At 33.2% G+C, this 25,580-nt stretch overlaps 1 protein-coding gene across 14 annotated transcripts in view; it reads right to left on the reverse strand.

Annotated features, from left to right (window-relative positions):
• Positions 1-1,568: 1,568 nt before the first annotated feature.
• Positions 1,569-25,580, reverse strand: part of LOC134529162 (rho GTPase-activating protein 12-like) — a 136,945-nt gene continuing 112,933 nt past the window's right edge. For all 14 annotated transcript variants that reach the window (XM_063362972.1, XM_063362974.1, XM_063362969.1 and 11 more), the window contains 6 exons: positions 24,566-24,692; positions 18,386-18,523; positions 10,111-10,286; positions 9,492-9,630; positions 5,853-5,958; positions 1,569-5,734 (listed from right to left, as the gene is read on the reverse strand). In XM_063362972.1, coding sequence (XP_063219042.1) covers positions 5,563-5,734; positions 5,853-5,958; positions 9,492-9,630; positions 10,111-10,286; positions 18,386-18,523; positions 24,566-24,692 — 858 coding nt within the window. In that variant the 3' untranslated portion in view covers positions 1,569-5,562. The remainder of the gene's footprint in view (positions 5,735-5,852; positions 5,959-9,491; positions 9,631-10,110; positions 10,287-18,385; positions 18,524-24,565; positions 24,693-25,580) is intronic.

The following is a 25,580-nucleotide window of genomic DNA, read 5'->3' on the forward strand; positions in this document are numbered from 1 at the left end:
AAAGAAATGGTTAGTAAATATTTTTGAAAATTGTTGGCAGCATCCATCCCCTAATTCCTCATCCCACCCCCCCTCCCCTCGTGATAGCCCGCCCCAGATAATGCCACCCAGCTGAGAAGCAGAAGTGAAGGCTTTCCACTAAGGTAGAGGGATGATCATTTCACCAAAAGTATATCTGTTTAATAGATAACACAGACTCTATTTACTTTGAACACTAATTTAAAAAAAAAGGGCTTAAAATTGTCTACTTTTCAATAACTGCTGGTATTCGTTATCAGTTTAGTTGCCCTACATCACTTTTAACTCCACCAACTAATATTATGTGGACATTCATTTGACTTAAGGGACACACACTCACTTGTTATGACTCCCACTTGCTTGTGTGTGTTCTTGCTTCGCAGTCTCAACTTTTACAAAGTTATTTTTTATATATTCAGTGTTCAACACACTAACAAACCTCATACAATAATACTCAACATCTACTATTCCCAGCAGTGAATATATTCCTCTCTCTTACAATGTATGGTGCCGGAAGAGGTAGGCATACAGAATTTTAAGCAATGACTCCAATAAATTATGGCATTATTTTAAGTAGCACACTTTTTTAGCTACGTGAATTTTTATTTCAGTGCTTGCACAAAAGGCAATGGCACTTTAAAACATTAACAATGCAAAATATTAACGATATGGTGAATTAACAAACAGTAGTTTACTCTTTCCTTAAATTTTATTGCCTATTTACTTTAGCCCATTTAACATAGAACAGTGGTTTATATTAAGCATTAATGTCTCTGACGTGTGTTCAGCCAATGTTTACATTATGACATCCTGCAAGTCGGCAACAAATCTGGTGAAAAAGGCCAGAAGTGTTCAGTGTTAGTTTACCTAACACTATCCAGGATGCGCCAGTGGCAAGTCAAGTGGTTAGCAATTCTTTGCAGACTTGCATTTAGTAAACAGTCTCTTCAAATTTAATTCACAGGTTAAATCTTTCCTGGTAATAAAAAACTTTTTAAGTTCTTTTTTAAAATCTTATTAGAATAGTAGATTTGAAACATATTCTATATTTAACATTATTTTGTAACAAATTTTTTTAGAGCCCACTTAGTACAGAAATGTTATGCCCAAGGCCTGTTGTGTAAATAATACAATCTGTTTTTTTTTTTACACTTATTTAACTTAAGTTTAATCTAAACATCTAAATGTACTTTAAAATATTTAGACATAAAATTGATACTGTAAAATTTATTTTAATGGGCAGTGTCTTAATTAAAATGAGTCAACAAGCACACTTCCATGGTCGAAAAACCAATTATTTTGATTAGGAACATTTTAAGTAGCGCTCTTGTTTACCAGGAATGTATTTGGACATTACTTAAGGGGCAGATGTAAATTAAAATTATGAAAATAACCACTATCCTCTTATGTTATGACAATGTACTCTATTAATTATCAGCTCTGACTAAGAGCATTCCTTGGGGAAACAGAAAAAAAAAATGCCACACACCATTATTCTGGCACACACCTTAATTTACAGGTAGGATCTTGTAAAAAAAAACAACTCAATCTTCACATGCAAAATATTTTATTCCAGCATTGCATAAATCTGCATTATTTTATTATAGTATCTAAATACAGAGTTTAATTCTCACCATAGCAATACTGTTTAAAATATTTGAAATACAATAACAGCCCTTCTAACAATACTGCACATTTTAAACCCTCATAAATAAAGTAACATTTTTTAATAAATATCACAGAAAGAGATTTATTTATGTATTTGTTACTTAGCTTGTCAAACCTTTTTTAACTTAAAAAAAATTGTGTACAATACATGCCTTGATCAATTAGATTATGGCTATCAAAATGCATGACATTTTTTGCAATAATGATCAAATTTGGAAATGTGTGTGTATATATATATATATATATCTATGCAACAATGTTTAAACTATGTTTGGAAATATTAATGTATACATGTCTATAAAAGTAAACCAATAGTCACTTGCCTATTTTATATTTAAAGCTGTTTACTTGATGCAACTTTCTTTGATACAGCCACAAGATACTCTGAGCACCAATGAACATAATATACCACTAAGATCCAGGTACATTAATTTGTCTGTCTTTGCATTTAACTAAAAAGTATTTTCACATTTTACGAAAGACAATACACGCTGAAGGATTTGTCATGTGAAGAAGTAATAAAAATTTTCAAAAGCACAGGCACTAACATTTACCCTGGATATCTTTTCTGTATTGTCTTTCAACTTTCAGTGATAAAAATTTAACCGATATACATGCTGCCCTTCCTGAAAAAATGTTTACAATTTTTCATACACATTATTATTGGATAGCACTAATCAAACACATATTTACGGCAGAGTGAGCCCTGGAATTAATGCTTCTCTGCCCATAAACAATAAATTGAAAATGTAAATCAATTATATTTTTACCAGTTTTGATTATTGAATATATAAAATAAAAATAGCAAAAATGTTGCTATTTGCTAACCCTAGCTGTAGCAGAATCACTATTCATTTATCACTTGAAATAATCAACAACATGAATTGTTTATTGATTGTCCTATTAGTATGCAGAATGTTTAGTAAATACTTAAGTTTACTTTAATATATCATGAAAAATGCTTAAAACATTTTGAATTTAATTTTCTTTTAATAATGAAATTACAAATTAAACTTTTTGTTTCAAAATTTTAAATTTGTTTTCAAAACACAAGTACAACTTTAAATTTTATGTTGCATGCAAAAAACGAAAAGAAAAAAATGAAAAATTACATAAAGGTTTTAAACACTACTGTAAAAATTACAAATTAATAGAAACTAACCACAAAGAGAAGTTGGCAAAAATAAATAATACTGATTAAAGCATAAAGCCTAATTTTAATTTTTAATACTTAAGGCTGATTATTTGCCAACTGTTTCAATGCTAATGATCTCCTGTGAACAAACCATTTTATACCAAACTGTCATCTTCATTCTGCAAATTAAAGGCCCCACTACCTATATTACTCACCAAACCTAGAATCTGTTCTCTCTTGAAATGTTCTACAGAATTACTTTCTCAAACAGGTTATGTGACACATTTCAACAAAATAACTACACCTAGGCTCCTACATGGCAGCCAAACAATTTTTCACACACTCATGCATTAACATTTTCTCTGAAATGTTTGTATATAATCCATAATGACTGTCAGTACTGTGATGAGATAACCTGATCACACAGAGAATAAACACCACCTCTCTACATGATCATGAAGTGTGTGTTGGACAAATACCATTTAATATGGTAAAAAACTTATTTGAAAGAAAATTATGTTGCAGGAAAACAATTTTTTTCATTTGATATGGTATTATCTGTCTGAAATTTGGCACAACATGGATTCAGGCAGAATGTTTTATTTTCAAAATTACAGTAAACTCTATACTAACCACAGTTAAATAATCCCCTTATACAAATGCCTTAATTTATAACAGAACTTAAGACCTAAAGTGATTTTAAAGGGAGCTGGCTATGCACCCTTGAATATCATATTTCAAAACAAATTATTGTAAAATTATCAGAAAATACATTATATGAAATAAATTTACTGGATAGTGATTTTTTGAAAGATTGTTGCAAGTGTAGTTGGGAACCTCTCTTTTGTTGCGAAAACAGGGGTTAAATCATAATCACTTTAAAATAGTAATCCTGACGTTCAAATGCTTTTTTTTATGAAAGATTATTAACGAACATGTATATATTATATATTAACAAAAAAAGTGGTGCCTTGGTTAGCAGTTTCTCCATAAAAACTTCACGTTTAATTTCACATGTGGGTGTTCAAAGCCTGCTAGGTATGCAGCCATTATTGCTGTGTTACATCATTCTATAGCTTAAATATTAACGGATAGCATTTGGAAATGGTACAGGCTTCACACTAGTACAAACAACTGTGAAGCTGAATTGTGATACACTTTTTCTTTTGACACCACACCAGACTGCAGCATTGACCAGTTGGTGTGCATTTGCTAAATATTTACCAGGTCATTAATTTTAGTGATAATGAAAAGGAAAATTATTTTGATCCTTTGCCTCACACTTTCAAAGAAATTAGAATATTTTAAGGGATATTGTTCATGGAATTTTTTACTAACATTAACTTTTTTATTATGTACATAATTTGGCAAATGCTATATTTAAATAAGCTTATTCAACAACTGCAGTGTTAAGCTGCAAACTGGATAATCCACCTGTGGTTAGTCAAGAGTTATTGTAAAAAAAATTATACTTTGAGGAAATTAAAATGCCATCAAAATTTTATGATTTTGCATGGAAGTTCATAAAATTTCCTTTCTTTCACTTTGTTTATGATGTAAGAGTTAAAAATGTTTGTATTTACATCACCAAAAACACATAATGGAAATTACACATTAAAAGATATTCTTAATGCTATTACTTATAACTGTTCATGACTATTTTATTTTGTGAGCACAAAAACATCAACCATAAATATAAAATTATATTTATGATTAAGGATTCAATATAAAATTTTAGTGCAAAAGTTAGAAAGGAAGTAAACTTTCAGTTAATGCAATGTTTTTTATCAAGTTACTATCAAACATTTTAGAAAAAAAAAAAAGGAAATACATCCTTGGTATTGAAATGACATCAATTTATATTTTTCTTTGTAAAACAATAAGTTTAAAAGCAAATAGTTTCTGTGAAAACTAAATTCAGAATGTCATCACAAAAAAAGCACAGATGCAAGAGGTAAAAAAATTAAATATCTCAGGAAAAGGATATGCTTTGTAAAGCTTATTACATATCACTAAAAAATTTTATAAAATAATTTTTGTTTATAAATCACTCTTGCAAAAGGTATTAAACTTAAAATTTTGAAGCAATACAACAGTAATTCATGTTACTTACTTAGCTCATTACAGTTTTGCATTTTTTAATGCATAATGCAATATTAAACTCATATACATCTCGACAAATTCAGAAGTACTATTACAGAATTTACAATCTGAATTTTATTAGTACTATACAAGAGGCACTATGTACTGCTCAACCAGAAAAAAAAAATTCTTTCGAAAAATTCAATGATAACCTATTACATTGTATCCTGAAAGAAACTCATCCATAAATAAATAGTTTATAATACAGCTTCACCTTATAATATCCATTTTCCAGAAATGTTTGTGAACTAAAATCAGAAACTGTGAAAAGGAGTATCTCAAAATATTTATAAAAACTTAATTTCATTTTGGAATGAACACGAATAGTGTGAATATTCTTTTACAATTCAGTTCACATTTAAATAAATTACAGGAATAATATTTTGTACTGCACCTCCGTAAACTCTAAAACACAACACAGCTGAAATAACTACAATACAAATATTTCTAAATAGATACATATAAATTACGGATACAAGTTACACAGATAATGAACATCACATTCCTGTAAACAAGGGAAGTGCCTAAACACGTCGCCAAAGTGGGTAATTATGAGCACATATACATATATTTATAGTCCCTCTTCTTCCAGTATAGCATTACCTAAATATGTTATCAAATTCCTGGAGAAAGCACTCTATGACAAGGTTTTGTTGCATCAGATCAAAAGCCATATTGAGGGATTCCTCTTCCGGCCACATCAGGGTTGGGCCGAACACAATCGCCAAGTTGGAGATATGCATGCGATTGGATTTGTGGAACTTTGTAACTCTGCAAATCAAATTAAGTTTTTGGATACACTAAATGTTAACAAACCTTACATATTTTGATACCATTATTACAGTTCTCCAACATTTACTGAAGATTATATTTTATATATAATACTCACTTGAGTAAATGCTGAAGTAAGAATTCCAAAGTGCATCTGTTTTCAGTTGGGAGTTTTTTTACAATCACTTGGAATTGATGAATTTTTTCCTTCTTGTTGGAATTAGCTAAAAATGATTACATAACTCTGTTATATTTACATTCTGAACAGTACACTATGAAAAAAAGATTAAATTAATATGCTTAGTACGTAGTAGCTGTTATAATAAAATGCAACATTAAATCATTCTCAACTTTAGACACTTTCTTAAACAAAACTCGTACTAAATTATAATTCGTATAATCCATATGAAACACAAAATAGAAGTATACATATTCACAGAATTTATTATATTATGTTTATTAGTACCAAATATTTATAGTGAGCATAATTGAATCATTTTTTAAAATGTTAGATTTAACTTTTTTTTGTATAATAACTCTCAATTTTTCTACAGTTTCATTGAACAGTCAGTGTCTTTGCACAGTTAAGACTTTTAAAATGTTTAGAGTTAATTTCTTTTAGACAATTTGTTGAATGGGATAAGTTCATCTGAAAAAATACTAAGAGGTGAAAGAAGAAGCAAAAATAGGAAGAAGAATAAATGTAAGAAGAGGCTGACCGAAGGACTAGGACAAATGGACTGACAATGACATTGACATGAAATTTAATGTGGTAATCTCCGAAGACAGTTATTGTTCTTGGAAATATCTTAGAAAATGTAATTGTAGAATCCTTCATTTAAAAGGTTGAAGGAAATTGTTGATGTTCTGCTATACCTTACTGTCAGATTGTAGACTATGCCACATCTGACAGAAATATAGGAAATTAAGTACATAATGTTTTAGGTAAAATCAACTTAATGTATTACTGAGGGCTTATGTAAAACAGGAGGAGCAACTTACACTTGCTAAAATAGTATTTATGCTGTTTAGAGATTTACATACTTGTCTCTGGCTGCATCCGAATACAAACATATACCTACATCCCTTACCTTCTAAGGGATGGATGGTATCCGAATACTTTTACTGCTAGCACCACCTGTTTACAGTTGGTCGTACTAATGCGCACACAGCCATTTTGAGTCCTAATATCTATGGAGATTTAGCAAAATGTAAATAATAATGACCATTGGTAAAAACAATTAACATTTGAATGTAGTGTGGAGGTTATACATTGTTATTGATCAAAATAAAATTTGGCTATGAATTTCAAAATATTAAATACAATTATAATTACCATTAAATACCCTTATAATTTTAAGTTCAAAATGGGTAATTATTTTAATACTTTAATTACATTTTTCTTTGTGTCTATTTGAGTTCTAAATTCAACTATTTATGTTTTCAACCAAAATTATGCCAAAACTTTAAAGTAATATATGTACAAAAAAAACACAACACGGTTCCGAAGCTAATCAACGCAGGGACGCATCAGTGGATGCTTGAGTTTAGTGGATACATGCATGGATGCATCGGCATCCCTTGTGAGAATTCGGAAGTAAAGCAAAGCAAACCAAAGCTGGCCGTGTTCGCTACGATGAACTTCTAGTGGATCCCTTAGCTAAGGCTAGTATTCAGATGCAGCCCCTATCTTGCTGCTGTTAGTTTGAAATACGCTAAAAAATATTCTGAGCTGCATAATGTTCCTACAAAAAGCTTAAAGTTTCATATTTTCAAACCCCAGTCCCTTAATGTGACAAAACTAAGGCCAGGTTGCACAGTCATAACTTAAGGCAAAAGAAAGTATGTTACCACTCACCACCTCCGGCTAGCTCAAAATTAGGTGATGAGTGTACATACAAGTTGGTAGCAGGTCACGAAGAAATTTATACGCAATGTTCAAGGTATTACCAGTTTTTTTTTATTCGTGTAAAAATCACACTATATTCCGTGCAACAGAGCACACACAAAAAAAATTAAACCGTACCTCCAGAAAGGAGAAAAACACGTAGACTCTTATTAAGAATTACATTATATTGCCCGGATAAGTTCCGGGCAGCGACGGCTGGACAAAACCCTTTGTCGCCTCGATGTGGGCTTTGCCTACGACTATGGTCAAAAAAAAAATTCTAATTAATTAAAATGTCTGAAAGAAAAAAAGTTATTAGGCGTTACCCGGACCGTAGCCGCTAGTTGTACTTTAACAGAACATTACTATATTATGAGAGCCATCACCCAACCACGACCTCTCGTCACGGTGCTCGAACAACGACCACCCGGCCCGGTGCTCGAACAACGACCACCCGGCCCGGTGCTCGAACAACGACCACCCGGCCCGGTGCTCGAACAACGACCACCCGGCCCGGTGCTCGAACAACGACCACCCGGCCCGGTGCTCGAACAACGACCACCCGGCCCGGTGCTCGGACAACAACCACCCGGCCCGGTGCTCGGACAACAACCACCCGGCCCGGTGCTCGAACAACGACCACCCGGCCCGGTGCTCGAACAACGACCACCCGGCCCGGTGCTCGAACAACGACCACCCGGCCCGGTGCTCGGACAACAACCACCCGGCCCGGTGCTCGAACAACAACCACCCGGCCCGGTGCTCGGACAATGACTAAGCTTACAGCCTTCCTTCCCTTTGTGCGGGCTTGCTGACGTAATTTTCAGCCAATCACGGCGCATGGCAACAGGAACTTCCACGAAATTCTTACTTCTGTTCCCACGACGCAGCAATTTTCTCTCTCTCTCACACTCCCATGACAGTGACTCAAACGCCTAGCGTGTGAAACAAAGCCTCAGTCGTGGAAATAATGAAGGAGAATTACGTCAGCATGCCTTCCCTCACAAAGAAGCCAGCAAAAAAAAAAAAATTATTACTTCAAAAATAAACTTATGCATTTTAAAATTAAAAACAATAAACCCGGTGAAACACTTTACGTCTAACCTGAAATATGACAAAAATTTATAACAAATGATTATTACTGTATTGCATGAGGAAGGCTGTAATCTGGGTTGTTACTGGTATTATACCGTTACTTGGAGATTTTATACCCGACTAATCAAACCAGCTTATGATTTTCCTGATCATTGCACTGTGCTTCTAGGCCAAAACAAGTTGTTCATCAAATAAACTATGAAACAAAGAATTCCCTTAAATATTGCAAAAATAGCAACATATGAAACCAAGCAATGTAAAAACATAAAAATAAAATATTTTAAAATAAATTACAAAAAAATTGGGTTATTTGAGATGCCAAATTTAATTGTTTTACATATTAATTCTACAGGATAAAGAAAACAGATGTACAGAAAAAAAAAATCAATCTTGCATCCAAAATTACATCAAATATGTAGAGCCACAATTATTTTACTGATATCTACTTCATGTTGATGATTGGACTACAGTACTGTTGACACTCCCTTGACCACCTTCATCCAGTTATAAACAATCACATGTAACCGCCCCCAAACAATGTGACCTTGTTATCGGCCAACCAATGAGCATTCTAAAAAAGGCTTAATTATATAAAGGCATTTTAAGTATATCATGGAGTGAAATAATTGTGGCTCTACCAATAAGATTGAGAATTTATAATGCTTGGGAAGAAGGAGAATGGTCAAAATATATTTTATGGCAGATGACAAGAGCAGCATTAATTTTTTTTTTAAACTTTTAATGCTCATACGCACATACTTAGAGAATACTTACTGCTAGCTTGTAAAGCTGTGTTAAAAAATTCAAATGGAATGACAGGACTTTTCAATTCCCTGAAAAACAGCTTCAAGGCTCCCGTGAGAACGTGGACATCTTCCTCTTGTTCCAATACTGTTAAGTTATTCTGATCGACCTGAAAGCAAGAAAAGTTATCAACTTATTCAGTCAGATCATTATCATGCTACATTTAAACATAAAATAACATATCACTAACATGCAACAAACTATTTCCTCTGCAAGCTTGAGGGTCCTCTGTGGCCATGGTCACTACTGAGTTTGATCCCAACATTGGCAGGACTCCAATATATGAGCACCCAGTCTGAACCCTGTTCTGTTGCCTTAAGCCTCTGTTCGTAACTGTACAATGTAGAACTCTTTGTTGATTGCAGACTCATTAGAGCTGAATATACTAAACAACATAGTTTAAACAAAACTGAGGTAAAAATTAGCCACGGACTATAGTAAGGAACCATTCCAGCATTTGCCTGGACTGATATTGGGGAAAACGTGGAAAACCATCAGGTTGTTTGGACTGGGATGCAAATTCAGTAATCTATCACTGTGCCATCTCACTGCTTATACCAACACTTAATACATCATGATCACACACTACCTGCAGTCTTATTTTCTGAACTTGAGAGAGATTTCCAGAAGCCCTGTACAGTCCATCTGCTTTCATATTTTCTTCTTTACTTTCAATGGCTTCAATACACAGTCGCACAAACCTTGGAACGGGGGGATTTTCACTGCTGCACACGTCAGCCAAGTGGCGGCCGAAAACTGGTTCATCTAAAACAATTGTCCAATAAACTGATGTAAATTTGGTACTGTAAAAGTTTAAGTACTCAACATATACAGTGGAATTTTAAACAAAGTATCTCTCCTTTAAAGATTTTACATTTTATTGTACTATATAATTTTTAATACCTAAAGAGTTTCATTTAATAACAATTTAATACAAAGCACTTTCATTAAATAAACAAAATGAGGGTTTTCCTATGTTGTAATGAGATTTCACCGTACATATTTCATTTTGAATCATTATGTAACATTGGGGGGCAAAATTTATGGTCTTCAACTAGCTAAAGATCTAAGTTAATGTACTTATACTCCATACAGTTATTCATTTCAACTCATGCAGTGATGGTTGTTTTGATTTGTGTCTGTGTCCACATATTTTTGTACTCATCCACATCAATGAAACTATCAGTTCAAGGTTAGCTGGTTGACCAATCACTCTGTTCACTGAAAATACAATTTACTGTTGCATTAATTCAGTTTCAGCTTAATTTTAATAACTGGAAAGTAATAAGTGAGCTTGTTTGATTTTTAATTTATCGATAAAGGTGCATGAAAATTTTATAATAAATCTGTGAAAATATTTCCTCTCAAACTTATTATATATTTACTAGTACTTTCCTGGGCAAAGCATGATAAATGTTTCAATTTAAGAATAAAAATATAGAATAATGCTTGGATCTAAATTTATTTTTAGTGTCAGCTTCAATACTGCATGCCTAATAGGAGTGTTACTGTTTTGTCACAATATTCTACAGAGATCTCAATAACCAAAATTTAAGTTTAATAAACCCTGTCACACCTCAATTCAAGGTTAATAGTGAAACAACAGCAACGTTTAAAAGAGATTTTACTTACATCACAAAATTTATTTTTAAAAATTAACTCAAAATATAAAAAAAATGTTTTCCTCTCAAAAATTCAATTAATGCAAGAATTTTGATACTTTGTACAAATAATTTATGGTTCATGTTGAGTATAAATATTTAATAAAACCTTTGTTTGATCATGCACCTCATATTATATTAAGTTTACATTATTTATACTAGGGTTGCACAAACACTCAAAATTTAGTTGAGTCAAGTTTTAAGTACTAGATTTAAGCCAAATTTTAAAGCTAAAAAAATTTGAGTAGTTCACTGTTTTGTCTCTAATCATCACTAATGTTAACCTGGAGTATTCTAGGATTATATACCTAGTAATATTGTGAAGCTTGTACAATGCAGTTCCGTAGGAAACTTGAATTAATTGATGCAGAACTGATTAAAAAAGTATTTACTACAATTTAAGTACTTCAGTATGCGACATTTATACTCTCCCGCCTTTTCATTATTATCACCAATGTAGATAATTAAAGTATTGAATTTGCTAGTGATGGTGCCTGATTTTACATAATCTCGTACTGTATTTACAATTTTTGACTTTGTTTGGACGTATTTGTGGTAATTTAGCACATTATCATAATTTTGTTTACGTTAACCTATACTCTATACTATAAACACAAAAAATATAACTTCTATGCAAGCACCATACCCACAATTTTGTAGAATTTGTTGCAGTAACAACTGTTGCTTCAAATGTACTTCCAATAACCTTTTCCACATCAATGTTATTTCTTATTTATACTGTGTGTCATTGAAAATAAATGTACAAATACCTGTCTATTTTACCATCAGTCTAGCTGAACATAATAATGGTGCACATGAAGTGAAGACAAATGAACAAAGAATGATGCAAAAACACAGATGAAGCACCATAGTAACCGCACAAAAACAATACTTAACATAAAAGAACTACCATAAAAAGAAATACAGTTACTGTAGGAGCACCATAGATATTGTAGAAGCTTAGTAACTACCACAGATGCACTGCGGTTACCGTAATGTTGTGTACTGTTGAAGTAGTTTGTATGTGTAAATAGTGTTAGTAGGTTGGCGGGCCTGTTGTGATGTGCTGTGCAGTTGTTATGGATGCAAACTGGCAAGAACCAGAGTAATGGAGATTAAGTCAATGATGTGTAGTTTGCTAGTAGTGTATACTGAAGAAGACAAAATATAACACGTAAATAACCCGATATATATTTGGTAAATGACGACACTGATACTTCACCCCCAAATTACAAGCACAATATTATTGACATACACCCTGAATATTCTTGTACTGGGCGCATAGTGTATATAGGAAGGCAATAATGAAATTTATAATACAGGGTAGCTACACATTTTCAGATATGAAATTCCCTGACTTTTCCAGGTTTTCCAGTCTAAATGAAAATTTTTCCAGGCCATTAAAATAATAATTGTACTCGGCAGCATAAGGCGGAAAGTGTGGATATGGCATTTTTATCTCACACATATTGAACTGTTAATATATGTCTTTTGCAATTGATCAAAATCTTAATGTCCCTGACAAGCTGTTGTCGGTATATAGGGAAATACTCCACGTGGGATTGCTTTAGTATATCTGGAAATGCACAAGTTTTTTCTTCAACAGTAAGTGTCGAGACTAACTACACTTAAGGGATAATAAATTTTATATAATCTGTTAATGTACCTAAACATGGATTTTTTTAAAAACTATGTATAAATGTAGTGAAATATGTACTACTAAACAAAAAAAAATCTTTGAATATACTTACTCATAACAACTCACTTTTCAGAGAACTGGGATAGCTTTTCACAGTTTCAAAAAGCAGAGGCATAAATTTAGGGCTATGATGGAAAACCACTTTCTTATATCAGATCACACACTTTAGGGCCTAGGTCCATATTGTTTACAAATGAGCAGAAACAAAAAAATAAATTTACAAAAGCTGGGAAAAACTTGTAGTAAAATGTCACAGAAATCGTATCACATGTTTACTGTTTGTGATGTTCGTTTATCTTACATATTAATTCTCAGAGAAAGTAATGTCAGTTTTCTTAAAAAAAAAACCTTTTCTACTAAATTGAGACTTTTTTTGATTTCCATGTTTGTTTCGTTTCAAGTTTGAAATTAACGTCGCCTTAAAAACATTCCAAAACTTTCGTACATGCAATGTTTATTTATTTAAATATATATGTATTTAAAGTCAATGCTATTGGAATCAAGGCAAAACACACACACTATCGTATTTAACCTCTTAATGCATTTGCCCGAGTTAACTCGGGATAACAAAGAGTTCCTAAAAAAATCTGCCCGAGATAACTCGGGTTCAGCGAAATTGTGTGTGTAAAATTTTATTTTCCCTGAGATAATTCGTTCTCCTTTTCTTTATGGAATTAGTTTACTCTTTATTCGCCAGATAGCAGTCGAAGCGTATATTGAAATGTGTTTCTACGTTTCCTCGCTAGATAGCAGCACTTGTTTTGAACATGGAAAGAAACATCATTTACCGCGGCGATTATTTGGCCTTATTTAGTTGCTCTGTCTCCTAACAGATCACACTAGCGTATACATAGTGTATAGTTATTCAATATCCTACAGATAGCAGCATGTATCCGATAGCAGACAGTAGCAGATAACTCCCGCTATTTTTTCGGCTGTGCTTATTAGGTATTGCACTGTTTGCTTGCATGTTTATATTACGTTCGCGGAAATAATTAATTTTAGGGAAGGTGAGTTATTATATTAACTTTTGTGCAGATTGTAGTACATTTTCTGCCTGTAAATTATATATATAATTGTGGCAAATAGACATGATAAATACCTTTTTCGTGAGCATTACATAGTATTTTTGATGTACGGGTAAATAATTTTTTCTATTTTACCATGGAAAGTGACAGTGATTCAAACGATTTTGACAGTAGTTCAGGTAGTGAATTGTCATTTTCAAGTGCAATTAGTGAAGAAATAGATGCTGAAACACTTGATTTGGTAAACACCGAAGGTGAGCTACCTCCTTCTCCTCCGAGATTCAATTTTATGTCTGACTCAAAACTAAATTTTGAAGTTGATCCATCCGCAGATATCTTGCAGTTTTTTGAACAAATTTTCGATGACGATTTGATAAGCTTGATTACAAAAGAGACAAATTTGTATGCAGATCAGTACCTTCAAAATAAACCAGCCAATTCTCCACTTAGGTCTCAGTGGCATCCAACCACAAATAATGAAATTCGAACATTTTTTGCTGTAACAATTTTGCAAAGTATTGTAAATAAGCCAGAACAAAGACTTTTTTGGAGTAAAAATCCATTGTTGAGCACGCCCATATTCCCAAGAATGATGTCATACCGGAGATTTGTGATGTTGAAAAAATATCTTCATTTCTTTGACAATGCTTCATATGACCCAGAACAGCACCCTTGTTCCAAACTAAATAAAATTTGGCCGGTATTGAAATTTTTAAATGAAAAATTCATGGCATTGTACACACCTGATAGAGATATCACTATTGACGAGAGCCTAATGCTGTACAAAGGCCGACTTGGGTGGATTCAGTACATCCCCCAAAAAAGAGCGAGATTCGGCATAAAGACATATATGTTATGTGAATCAAAGTCGGGGTATATTTGGAATTTTATTTTATACTGGAAAAGGAACAGTGTTTGAAAGTAAAAACAAGAATCTTCCAGTGTCCTCTCAAATTGTTCTTGCACTGGTAGAGCCTTTGTTGGACAAAGGTTACTGTGTCACAACCGACAATTTTTACACCTCACCACAACTGGCAGATATGCTGATTATTCGCAAGACTGACACATATGGGACTGTCAAATTGTCTCGTAAAGATATGCCTCCCAGTGTGAAAAACAAGAAGAAGCTAAAGAAGGGGGAAATAGTAGCAGCACAACGTGGGAAGGTAACAGTAATTCGCTGGCAAGATAAGAAGGATATCTGCTTACTCTCGACCATCCACAACAGTGAGATGGTAAATATGAAAAGAAGAGATGATACGGTAATGAAACCCAAACTCGTTATAGATTATAACCAGACCATGGGTGGTGTTGATCGAGTGGACCAGCATTTGGCCAACTACCCTATTCCCAGAAAAAGGGGGAAAAAATTTTACAAAAAAATTTTTTTCCACCTGCTTGAACAGGCATTGTGGAACTCATTTGTTTTGTACATGAAGTCTGGTGGCCGTCTTGCTCATATGGAATACAGGCTACTTGTTGTAGAAAAAATATTTGAGAAATACCACTCCCAAGAATTTTCTTCTCGTGGTGGAAGGCCAGGAAATACCCCTAATCCACTGAGGTTGACAGAGCGCCATTTCCCGGAAATTATTCCACCAACCGAGAAAAAGAAAACGCCTACAAGACAATGTACGGTTTGCTGCTCTAAGAGAGACGATAAAGGCAAGAGGGTAAGAAGAGAGAGCAGGTACTTCTGCCCCGAGTGTGATGTAGGCCTGTGTGTTGCACCCTGCTTCAGGCTTTACCACACCATAACAAACTTATGAATATTATTGCAGAAAAATAAAGTTTTTTTTATTTTAATTCGAAAAACAATGTCCTGAAAAAACTACTATTTCCAAGTGAAATGCCACTTGTATGTTTGTTGAACTATTTATCTGTAACCTTCAAAAAGTAAGGATTACTGCACAATGTCATGTAGTCCTAAGTTATTTATAAGTAAATCATGTCAAAAGTTTTAACGTTATATATTAATATTTCTTTGCATTTATTAATTTATTAGAATTAATTTACATTGTATTTATAGATTGGAAAGTAACTGTTTACCTACAGTGTTAACATACCTTTGTTGAATAAGTATGTTTTTATTCAAATATATATAAAACAATCGATAGCATGTTATAAAATAATGGTATTTATCAGAGTCAATAGAGATAAAACATTTATTACTTTTTATACACATATGAAAGTATTATTGAAATTTGTTTTTAAAGGTATTTGAAATTGTTGATGTTGATGTTTATGATGTTGATGATGTTGTTGATGATGTTGATGATGATGATGATGAATTTGATGATGATGTTGATGTTGTTGATGTTGATGTTGATGTTGATGATGATGATGATGATGATGATGTTGATGTTGTTGATGATGTTGTTGATGTTGTTGATGATGATGTTGATGATGATGTAAGTATTGTTTAACTAATGAAAATATTGAATAAAATGCTTATTTCAGTAATAATTTCCAAAAATAGCTTATTCAGCATAACATGTAAACATAAAATTCAAATAATTATAGTGATTTAAATTTTTTTGAAACAATTGTGTTAAGATTATTTTTTATTCCAAAAATAAACAAAGAATTGGAAAGGATAATAAAAAAACCTGCTTTTTTTTCAACCAAATTACATAAAAAAATTTAACACTGAAGGGGTTAAGGTGGTGGTTACTAATTTGATAACGAACTACGCAGTAATAAAGCGCTCAAAGTTTCCTCTTCATGCTGTTAACCAATGTAAACAATGGAAAATGGTTTTCATATTACCGTTTCTACAAAATAATTGAAAATCACACACTATAATTTAACAAACTACAATTCACACACACACTCCAAGCCAAAGGTAAGCCCGTAGGCCTTTATTTTCATATCCGTAATCCATAGCACAAAACGGTAAACGTCTCACGAAAACAAAGCAAATTCAGCCATCATAACCGTTTTTTTTCCCGCTCTGCCACGATCGACTAATCAAAATCGCGGGAAGTATCGATCGCTTTGCACAGCACAACAGATCGTCATGCGAAGTCCGTAAAGCGTTTATTCATTTATTTATTTGTTAGTTTTGATGTCTGTGACGTATTAAATTTGAACTGCAGTTGGGCGAAAATGTATTGGGTAAATTTTACAAGAATGTAACAATTCTATGCAATTTCCAGTATGTTTCTTAATTTCCCTGACTTTTCCAGGCTCCATGAAATTCCCTGACTTTTCCCGGTTTTCCAGGTTTTCCCTGACCGTAGCAACCCTGTAATAGCAATAAAATGATAGTGTAGGTGTGAAAAATTGTTTTTATATTAATGTTACAAATTAACATCCTAAATTTAAAGTCTTTAACTGCAGTGCAACTAGATAAACATATTTTAGTCCGTGCTTCATAATATAATTTGTGGAAAAGTTTATTCTAATTTATTTTATTTTATATAATTTTATGTAACACAAATTAAAATATCTTAATTACATGGAAATATACAGTTGTAAAATTCTTTTGTCAATATCAATACTGTAGGCACTATGATAGTGATTCAAAAACCGTCATGAGATTATGTACAGTGTGTACTTTTGTGCCACTATTTTCTGCTAGCTCAGCTTCAAAGGAAAATGAAAAAAAAAAAAAATGTTGAATATTCGACTTGAAAAATATTAGAGTTTTTGTACTACTTGACTCGACATTAAAATATGCTACTTGTGCTACTTGTGCTTCCCTAACTTAAACTAACATGTTTTTTTGAAGAAACAATAGAGATGATTCCTAAAAAAATTCAATTTGTACTTGTTGATGTCATTTAAATAATTACTTTGTGTAGTACAACCACAAAAAATGCATTACAATATTATTTTTGATCATAGTTAAAAATATGCTTATGTCTCATTCCTTTACCTTATCATATTTTCGTCAATAACAATTGAAATGTGTAGCAAGTCGTTTAATACATTCAGCCAAGCTGTGTTTTATTAATTTTTGTTCTTTGTTGGAGGGACTGTTCATTTTAACAATTTTGAACAAATGTCACTATTCATACCACTACAAGTATTCATCATCAAAGCTTAAATAATACAACTAAACTGATTCACTGGGCAAAAAAGCTACATGAAGATCATTATTATTACTAAAATATGTGAACAGGTATGTTTACAAACAAGTTTGCTGATATCTCAACCAAAAGTTACGTGGGTGTACATTCCCATTTTCCCTGCACAAATCTGTATTTGCTCTCCTTAGATGAGTTTTTCTCAAGTTCTATTCGCCTGTAAACAAAATGGATTTGTTTTATCAGATTAACTAACCTTTTAATGGGGAAAAATTAAATTTATAAATTGTCCCTATTTCCAAATATAAATATTAACAAAACTCTTCATTTAAAATGTGTAACTTGTGTAGCAATTAAAACTGATGTTTTGGTAAACAAATACTGAATATTAACTTAAAAACTTAAAATTGTTTATGTTAATTAAAACAATAGGATCACTACTTACCCTTGTAAATTCCCTTCTTCATGAGCAACTCTTTTGTTGGCCTCCTATGGAAAAATTTCTTGAGACGGTCACGAATTTTCGTCTGACGTTCATCTGCACTGGTACTGAGGTCTTCGCTACTGCCATCCTTATTTCTTACTGAAACACATCCAACACACACATTATGGTACACTTCAAACATACCACACCCCAAAGGCTAAGTTACTGGTAACTTTATGAACTGTACCATCATCAATGCCTTTCTCCTTATTCACCCAGTAAACCTTACTGTTCCTCAACATCAACATTCATAACTTGAAGTATTACAAGGCAGCTGAGCACTTAACACATGAACACATTTTCACTTCCACCATAAATTGTTTTTCACTCAAAGTCTCTAACAATCTGATAACAGTTATCTTAAAACTTGAAATACATCATTATCACATACATGAAAAAATGATACAAGTACACATTATAGATTTTCTTTAAAAATACATACCAAGTGGGGAGAGTAAATTGTGGACCTTTTGTAAGAGTGATGAATTTATTAATAGACAATTTATTTGTTACAACTTAAGTATAAAAATTAGGAAATAAATAAAACTATAGTATTTAATCATTTCGGCTATCCTTTTCAAACCTGTTTTCCCACTTGTAACATCATGTTAAATAATTATAATTTTAGTGAAAGGTTTTAAAGGGTTTTCTTTGTTTCTACTATCAAAGCATAATTAATCATGACCTAACGTTAATTCGAAAGCTTCCTGCGGCCATGATACCTCGACCACCGCCCAGAATAGGAAGAAACCATCACATCTCGAGGACATAAACTTTTGTAATTCACGATCTGATAGCATCCGCCGTTCGTATTAATACTTTAAAACTTTCCTTTTTCTCTTGGAGGCCTACTCCGGGTGGCAGACTGCTTCACGTAATCATTTAAGTCCAGTAACAGACCTTTGACGCGAAACGACAAGTTGTAACTTATTAGGCCAGGTCACGTGGTGCCCTGGTTCGCATCTAAGCCAATTAATTGCAGTTAGCATTTTTACCATTATAAATGAGTTTCTTTTTTTATATAAATGTGTTTCACGATTTGACGTATTGCATTTAGCTCGTGTGCACTCTGTCCACTCGACCACGTGTGTACTTGTCCAGGGATTAAGGACAGACACCTAAAGAGCCCACTGACGACCATGGTAATAATAAGTAATAGCATGCCCGCCGCTCACAGCAGGCTTGTTTTGTGTGTAAGTAAGAACGGAGGAGAAATCGAGTCCAGCACCCACACAGGTCACACCACAGCCCTGTGGTGGAGTGTGGTGGAGTCGTCAGCCAGGTGGTGGCATCCAAGTTAATGAAGAACATTCGCCCTCGTTAAAGTCGTATATTTCCCTGGACATCACTATAATCACATACATATTCATTGACAGTATCTATGAAGATGTACCAATTTTTGTCTGACTCCTGTGTGATTAATTCTATTGGCAGTCAATATAAATAAACATTCCCTTGAGACCAAATTTCAAACCACTTGTGATGTTAGATATCACACTGCTGCTACAATTATAGACACTGCAAATATATCATATAGCACAAAAACATGACACCACACAACATGTAAACTCGCCCCTTGAAGTAAAACTGTTTGATTTTCACAGTTTTGTAGTAGTAACGCCAATAAACTATGGCATGATTTAAAGTGGCGTGGACACAGATTTGAATGAATGATTTTTATCATTTACATCAATTTTTTTTTCCATGGGTGCACAGTGGCAGCAGCAGTTGTGTAGCATTAAATACAATACAATAAATTAATAATGTGTTGAATCAACAAACAATACTTTTCTCTTTTCTAAGTAACTAATTATTTTCTTCATTGCCTACTTACTTTAGCCTATTTAATATTGTTCAGTGGTTTATATTACGCAAAAAAATTTCAGATGCCCGAGTGTTCAGCCAATGTTTATATTACGCTATCCCGCATATCAACAGCAGCTCTGCTGAGGAAAGCCAGAAATTTCAAGGCTAGTTTACCTCGCACCTACCAGAATGCACCAGTGGCAAATCAATGCAGACACAAATTTAGTATATAAGAGTCTGGAATTACATTAACAGGTTAAATAATCTTTCTAATAATAAGAAAATGTTAAGTTTATGGTTTTTAAAATTTTATTAGAACTCAAATGTATCTCCTACATATAAATAACATTAATACTTTATAACTCAGAAATGCCAGCACCTACTTAGGAATGTTGTGCCGAAGCTCTGTTATGTAAACAATGAGGTCCGTGATTTTTTTACACTCTAATTTAATTTTAGGCTTATTAATCTCAAAATATTATTCAAACATTTATTTAAAAATACTTAAAATTTATTTAGACATATATAAGTAGTACCGTAAATTGATTTTGACATGAGTAGTATCTTGATTATAATGGGCGCAAGCACACTTACCTGATTGGAAAACCAATTATATTGATTATGGGGAGAAAAAAAATTTTTTTGCTAGTGCTTTTGTTTCCCTATAACGAATTAGTTTGTTACTAAGAGGGGTTTGTGTACTTTATATTTTGATCTTAAAAATATATGAAAACTTCAAGAAAATAACTTGAAAAACTATGCAGATACTGTTGCTTTTAGGATCGACAGAATACACTTTCAAAAAGATGAACCGGTCAATAGCCTGCCAACCTATGAAAATCTGAATTAGGAAGATTATTAACACAAATAAAATTACCAATTTCGACAAAAAAAAATTACCTATATGGCTACAATGCAGACTTGTACTGCTAAAATACAACTAAATTACACAAATCACCCACTATCAAATAAGCTATAGCTACATTAAAAAATATTTGTGTGTTGTTACCTGTTCACTGTGATACTTGAAGATCAGCACAATATTTCACACAAGAATACAACTCACAGAATATATCTTGGCTTCCGATAAGAATTTTGCCAGAAAATTAGTCAAACAATGTGGATCATAAGAAGAAAAAAAAATAATAAATAAATGCTTAGCTAATTTGGAGCAGTGGAGCACTGTGGCTTTAAAGAAGCAACTGTTGCCTTCTTTGCTCTCTTTAAGAACTCAGAACTAAAATTTTGTTCATAACACAAATTTGATTTTCTTGTCTTCAATATTGAAAGGGATTCTAAAGTGTCAATTGGACATGGAGGATCTGAACTGTGTTCTGTTCTTTTTCACCAAAATGAAAATCCTTTCACATTCCACATTGCTGTGTGGAATGGAAAGTATTGACAGCATTATTCTACAAATTTTATCATATTTCAAAATACCATCAACTCCACAAATTTTGGCTAACTTAGCCCACTTCACATCTTCACTCTCTTCCATGTCAACAATGCCCGAAATATCATCAATCTGAAGAGCTGAGAATTGTTTTGTCACTTTATCCATAGCTGCATCTCTTGATTCGCCTTCTTGAACAGGAAGAATAAAAGAAAACAAATCCACAAAATAGTGAACGGATGAAAAGCTGGAATCCTGAATATTTTTCATTCTTGCCACTTCTGCATTCTTCAACACTGCATTTCTGATGGGGAATTTATTAACAATGTAGTCACAAGCTGTAACAAAGTAGTTCCTAACAGCTGCAAAGAAAAGCTGTTTTTCCTTTTCATCAAGTGTTTGTGCAATTCTAGATGCTTGACATCCAATAACTAAATCCACGTCATCTTTTTGATTCTGGACACTATGGCAGTCAAGTTCAAGTAATGAGCAACTATTTACAGTTCTTGGTTTTACAAAGTTTGAAATCAATTCTCTTAAAAAATCAAACAACAGTTCTCTTAAAATGTGAATATGAGGTGATGATGATTGAAGAATGACATTCAGTTTTTCAAATGATGGCACAACACTTAAGAGAAATGCACAGTCCTTTATTGAGATCAGAAGAAAGAAACATAAATAGTTTTTCTTCCCGATTCATAAAAGGACTTTCATTCTTCAGAATAGGAACATCATTTTTTGCCGAAGGTGAAGCAACTTTTTTATGACTGGTAAAGGAAACAGAACTTGGTTTCCTTTTCTTCTCTGTCTCTTTATCTAGGCCTTGATGAGCTCCACTTGAGCTTGCACAGGATGACTGTTGAAGCTTAGGAATTTTGTAAGAGGTTAGACACACAGATTGTTTCTGATTTAATACCTCTGCCTTAAAAAAGCTAAGTAATGGTTGCCATTGCTCAAAAACCCTCAACAAACTTCTTCTAAGAGAAAGCCATTTTGAACACACATGTTTAAGAATTTTCTTGGCTTCTGTATCGTGCAGATCTTGAAATGTGTGTAACCTTTCTTTTCTCTTGGAACTCTTCTCCAAAAAATAAAAAATGTCTACAAGAATGTCATCGACTTTTACTGGCAGAAAAGATGCAGCTTTTTCTGCAGCTAAGTTTATTAGATGACAAACACAGCCAATCTCAATAAGCCCAGGGTGTTTTTCCTTCAACACTGCTGCAACACCATTTTTATGCCCTATAATAACAGCTGCATTGTCTGAGCAAAATGCAATGCAGTGTTCAATGTGAATACCATTACATTCAAATTGGGAAAGCATTAAATTACCAATATTCCGTCCGGTGCAGTCACCTTCCAGAACAGGAATGGAAAGAACAACATTTACAATTTTATACTGTGCTTCATCATAAAATGTAACTACAATGGGATACAACTTAAAACTAGTATCGTTGCTACCATCAGTTGCGACTGAAAACGGCCCACTTTTTAAGTACCTACTGCACTACACCGGATTTTGCATCCGAAGCCATCTCTTTCATAATAGCAGAAGTTTTGGTATGCCCACATCCATATTTCTTGGCAATTTCAGAGTCTGGGAACATTTTTTGACAAGCGCACCTGCATGATCTGCGGCCGCTAGAGGAATGTTATGCTCTATCAAAAATGAAGTAAATAAACACTCAGCTCGCGTAATGTCTAGATCTGCACACCCAGATTTAACAAAGAACCTTGAAAGTTTGTGATTATCTTCTTGTCATTTCACGTTGGATAAATGCTTCGCACTTTTGATGTGCACGCTGATGTCACTTTTACCGCCATGCGATATGTTGATGTCGCATCTGCATATCTTACAAAAGCCAAACCTTTCCCCTTTGTCAGAATTTAAAATGCATGGAAACTCTGCACTATACGTATCACGGAATGTCTGGTAATAATATTGTTTTTTCTTACTCATCTTTGAAAACATAATGCAGACAGTTTGTGCTTCATAACCTGCCACAAACGTCTAAACGAGGCAACAGCAATAGCCCGTAACAAAGTAAACAAATTCGTAAACAGTTGTTTCACGTTGCACTCGTTGACCACAGCGTATTTTGCCAGTTTAAATGTATTTGAAATTTAAATTTTAATACGTAATAGCAGCTCGTAAATTATAAATCAAAATCACCCGTCTTAACTAACCATCGAACGAACAAGCGATGACGTACTCTCTGTAGAACTGTGTAAACGAGAAAAAAACAATCGATAGTCATGAGCACAACACGCAATACATCGATCGACATGAATGTTGAATCGATTTGGAAGACACCGACTTTTTTCTAGCGCGAAGCTATTTTAATTACAAAAATAGGAAGAATTCAGACAATTTCGGAAAATCGTAAAGAGCAGTTATAATTCGGAAGACTTCCGGAAAAATCGGAAAGGTTGGCAGGTATGTAAGTGAACCTTACACCTCCTTTTTCCAGGAATGCATTCGTCAGGTCACATTTGCACTCCTGAAAATTTCATTTTAATTTTAAACCAAACTCTTAACATCACAAAACAGAGGTGCATAGCTGCAAGTTGATTTGCACTTCATCTACAGGCAAGACAAGCTCAACTGAGGCAATCATCCATGTGGGTAGTGAAATTTTCGTTCAGGGTAGTCTCACCTACCATAGTAGATTGTTTAGTATTAATTTAATTTTGTATTTATACATGGCACATAATGTAACTTGAGGCATTAATGAAAGCTGGGAAATAGTGAATAAGGTTATGTGTTCAACAACAGAACTGGTCACAGCTATGACAAAAATATCTAATTCAACTGCAAATTCTCAAGGTTTATAACTATAGCAAATTGTGCACAGGAGAAAATGTTATTAATGCATATAATGTAAAATAAAATAGCCCTAAAATTACAGCCAAAACAAAACAGTTATATCTAAGACTCTTACCTTTTACAGATCTTGAACGTTCAATCATGTGAGATGATTTCTTTCCATCATCTGGAGAATATGGCCTAAAATATTCTGTTCTATCTTTCAGCAATTTTGGACGCGTACAGCTGTCGTACCCTGAAGGCTGAAACAATGGAACTTCCAATAAACAGTCCAAAGACAAATATCAGTAACATAAATGAAATTGTAAGAAAAAAGTTTTAAAATTTAAGTTAATTTTTAAAAACTCAACAGATTAGCAACATTTAAAAAAAAATTATTTGGGCTCTACATTATGTCAATACCAAAGAAATTAGAGACAGGCACATATACTAAACTAACCTAATTGAGGGAAATTGGGAAGGAATTAGCCATGGCCATCAATAAGCAAGGATCCCACTCTATTACTTTAGACAATTTCCCTGAGTCGTTCCTGTTGTCCCTGTCTCATCTAACTTTTTTTCTACTGTCTAATCAGTCTATTTGGCAAGACAACAGATATACTTCAATGCACATTATTATCAAAACACATTTTAAAAACATATATAACATACAGAATTGACAGCAAAATGTTTTCCAGCACAATATATAATTTGCACTGTTATCATTTCCATCAATAGTAGATTAAAAACACTTCAAGTCTGAAAAAGAAAAATATATTGGTTTGATTGAGGATTGTGCTTCAAATTAATACAGTTTTTTGCCCTTATCTGAATTAACGTTAGTAAAAATTGTGTAGAGATTATTAACAGCACACAACTTTATGATTAACCTACATACCACTTTAATGACAATACTACTAAGCATGAAAAATTACAGATGCTGTTTTGTACTTGGAAAGTGTCAATTTCCCAGTGTTTTTCAGGTTTTCAAAACACCTTTTCAATTTCCTGGGTTCTGCCTGTTTTACAAATTTAACCTGCCTGCAGGTACCCTAAATAAGGGACCATCCCAGCATTTTCCTGGAAATATTTCAAGAAACTATGGAAAACAGAAATTAAGTTGGCTGGGCCAGGATTTGAACTGACTCCAA

The sequence above is a fragment of the Bacillus rossius genome, chromosome 2, assembly GCF_032445375.1.
Source record: "Bacillus rossius redtenbacheri isolate Brsri chromosome 2, Brsri_v3, whole genome shotgun sequence".
In the NCBI taxonomy this organism is placed as follows: Eukaryota; Metazoa; Arthropoda; class Insecta; order Phasmatodea; family Bacillidae; genus Bacillus; species Bacillus rossius.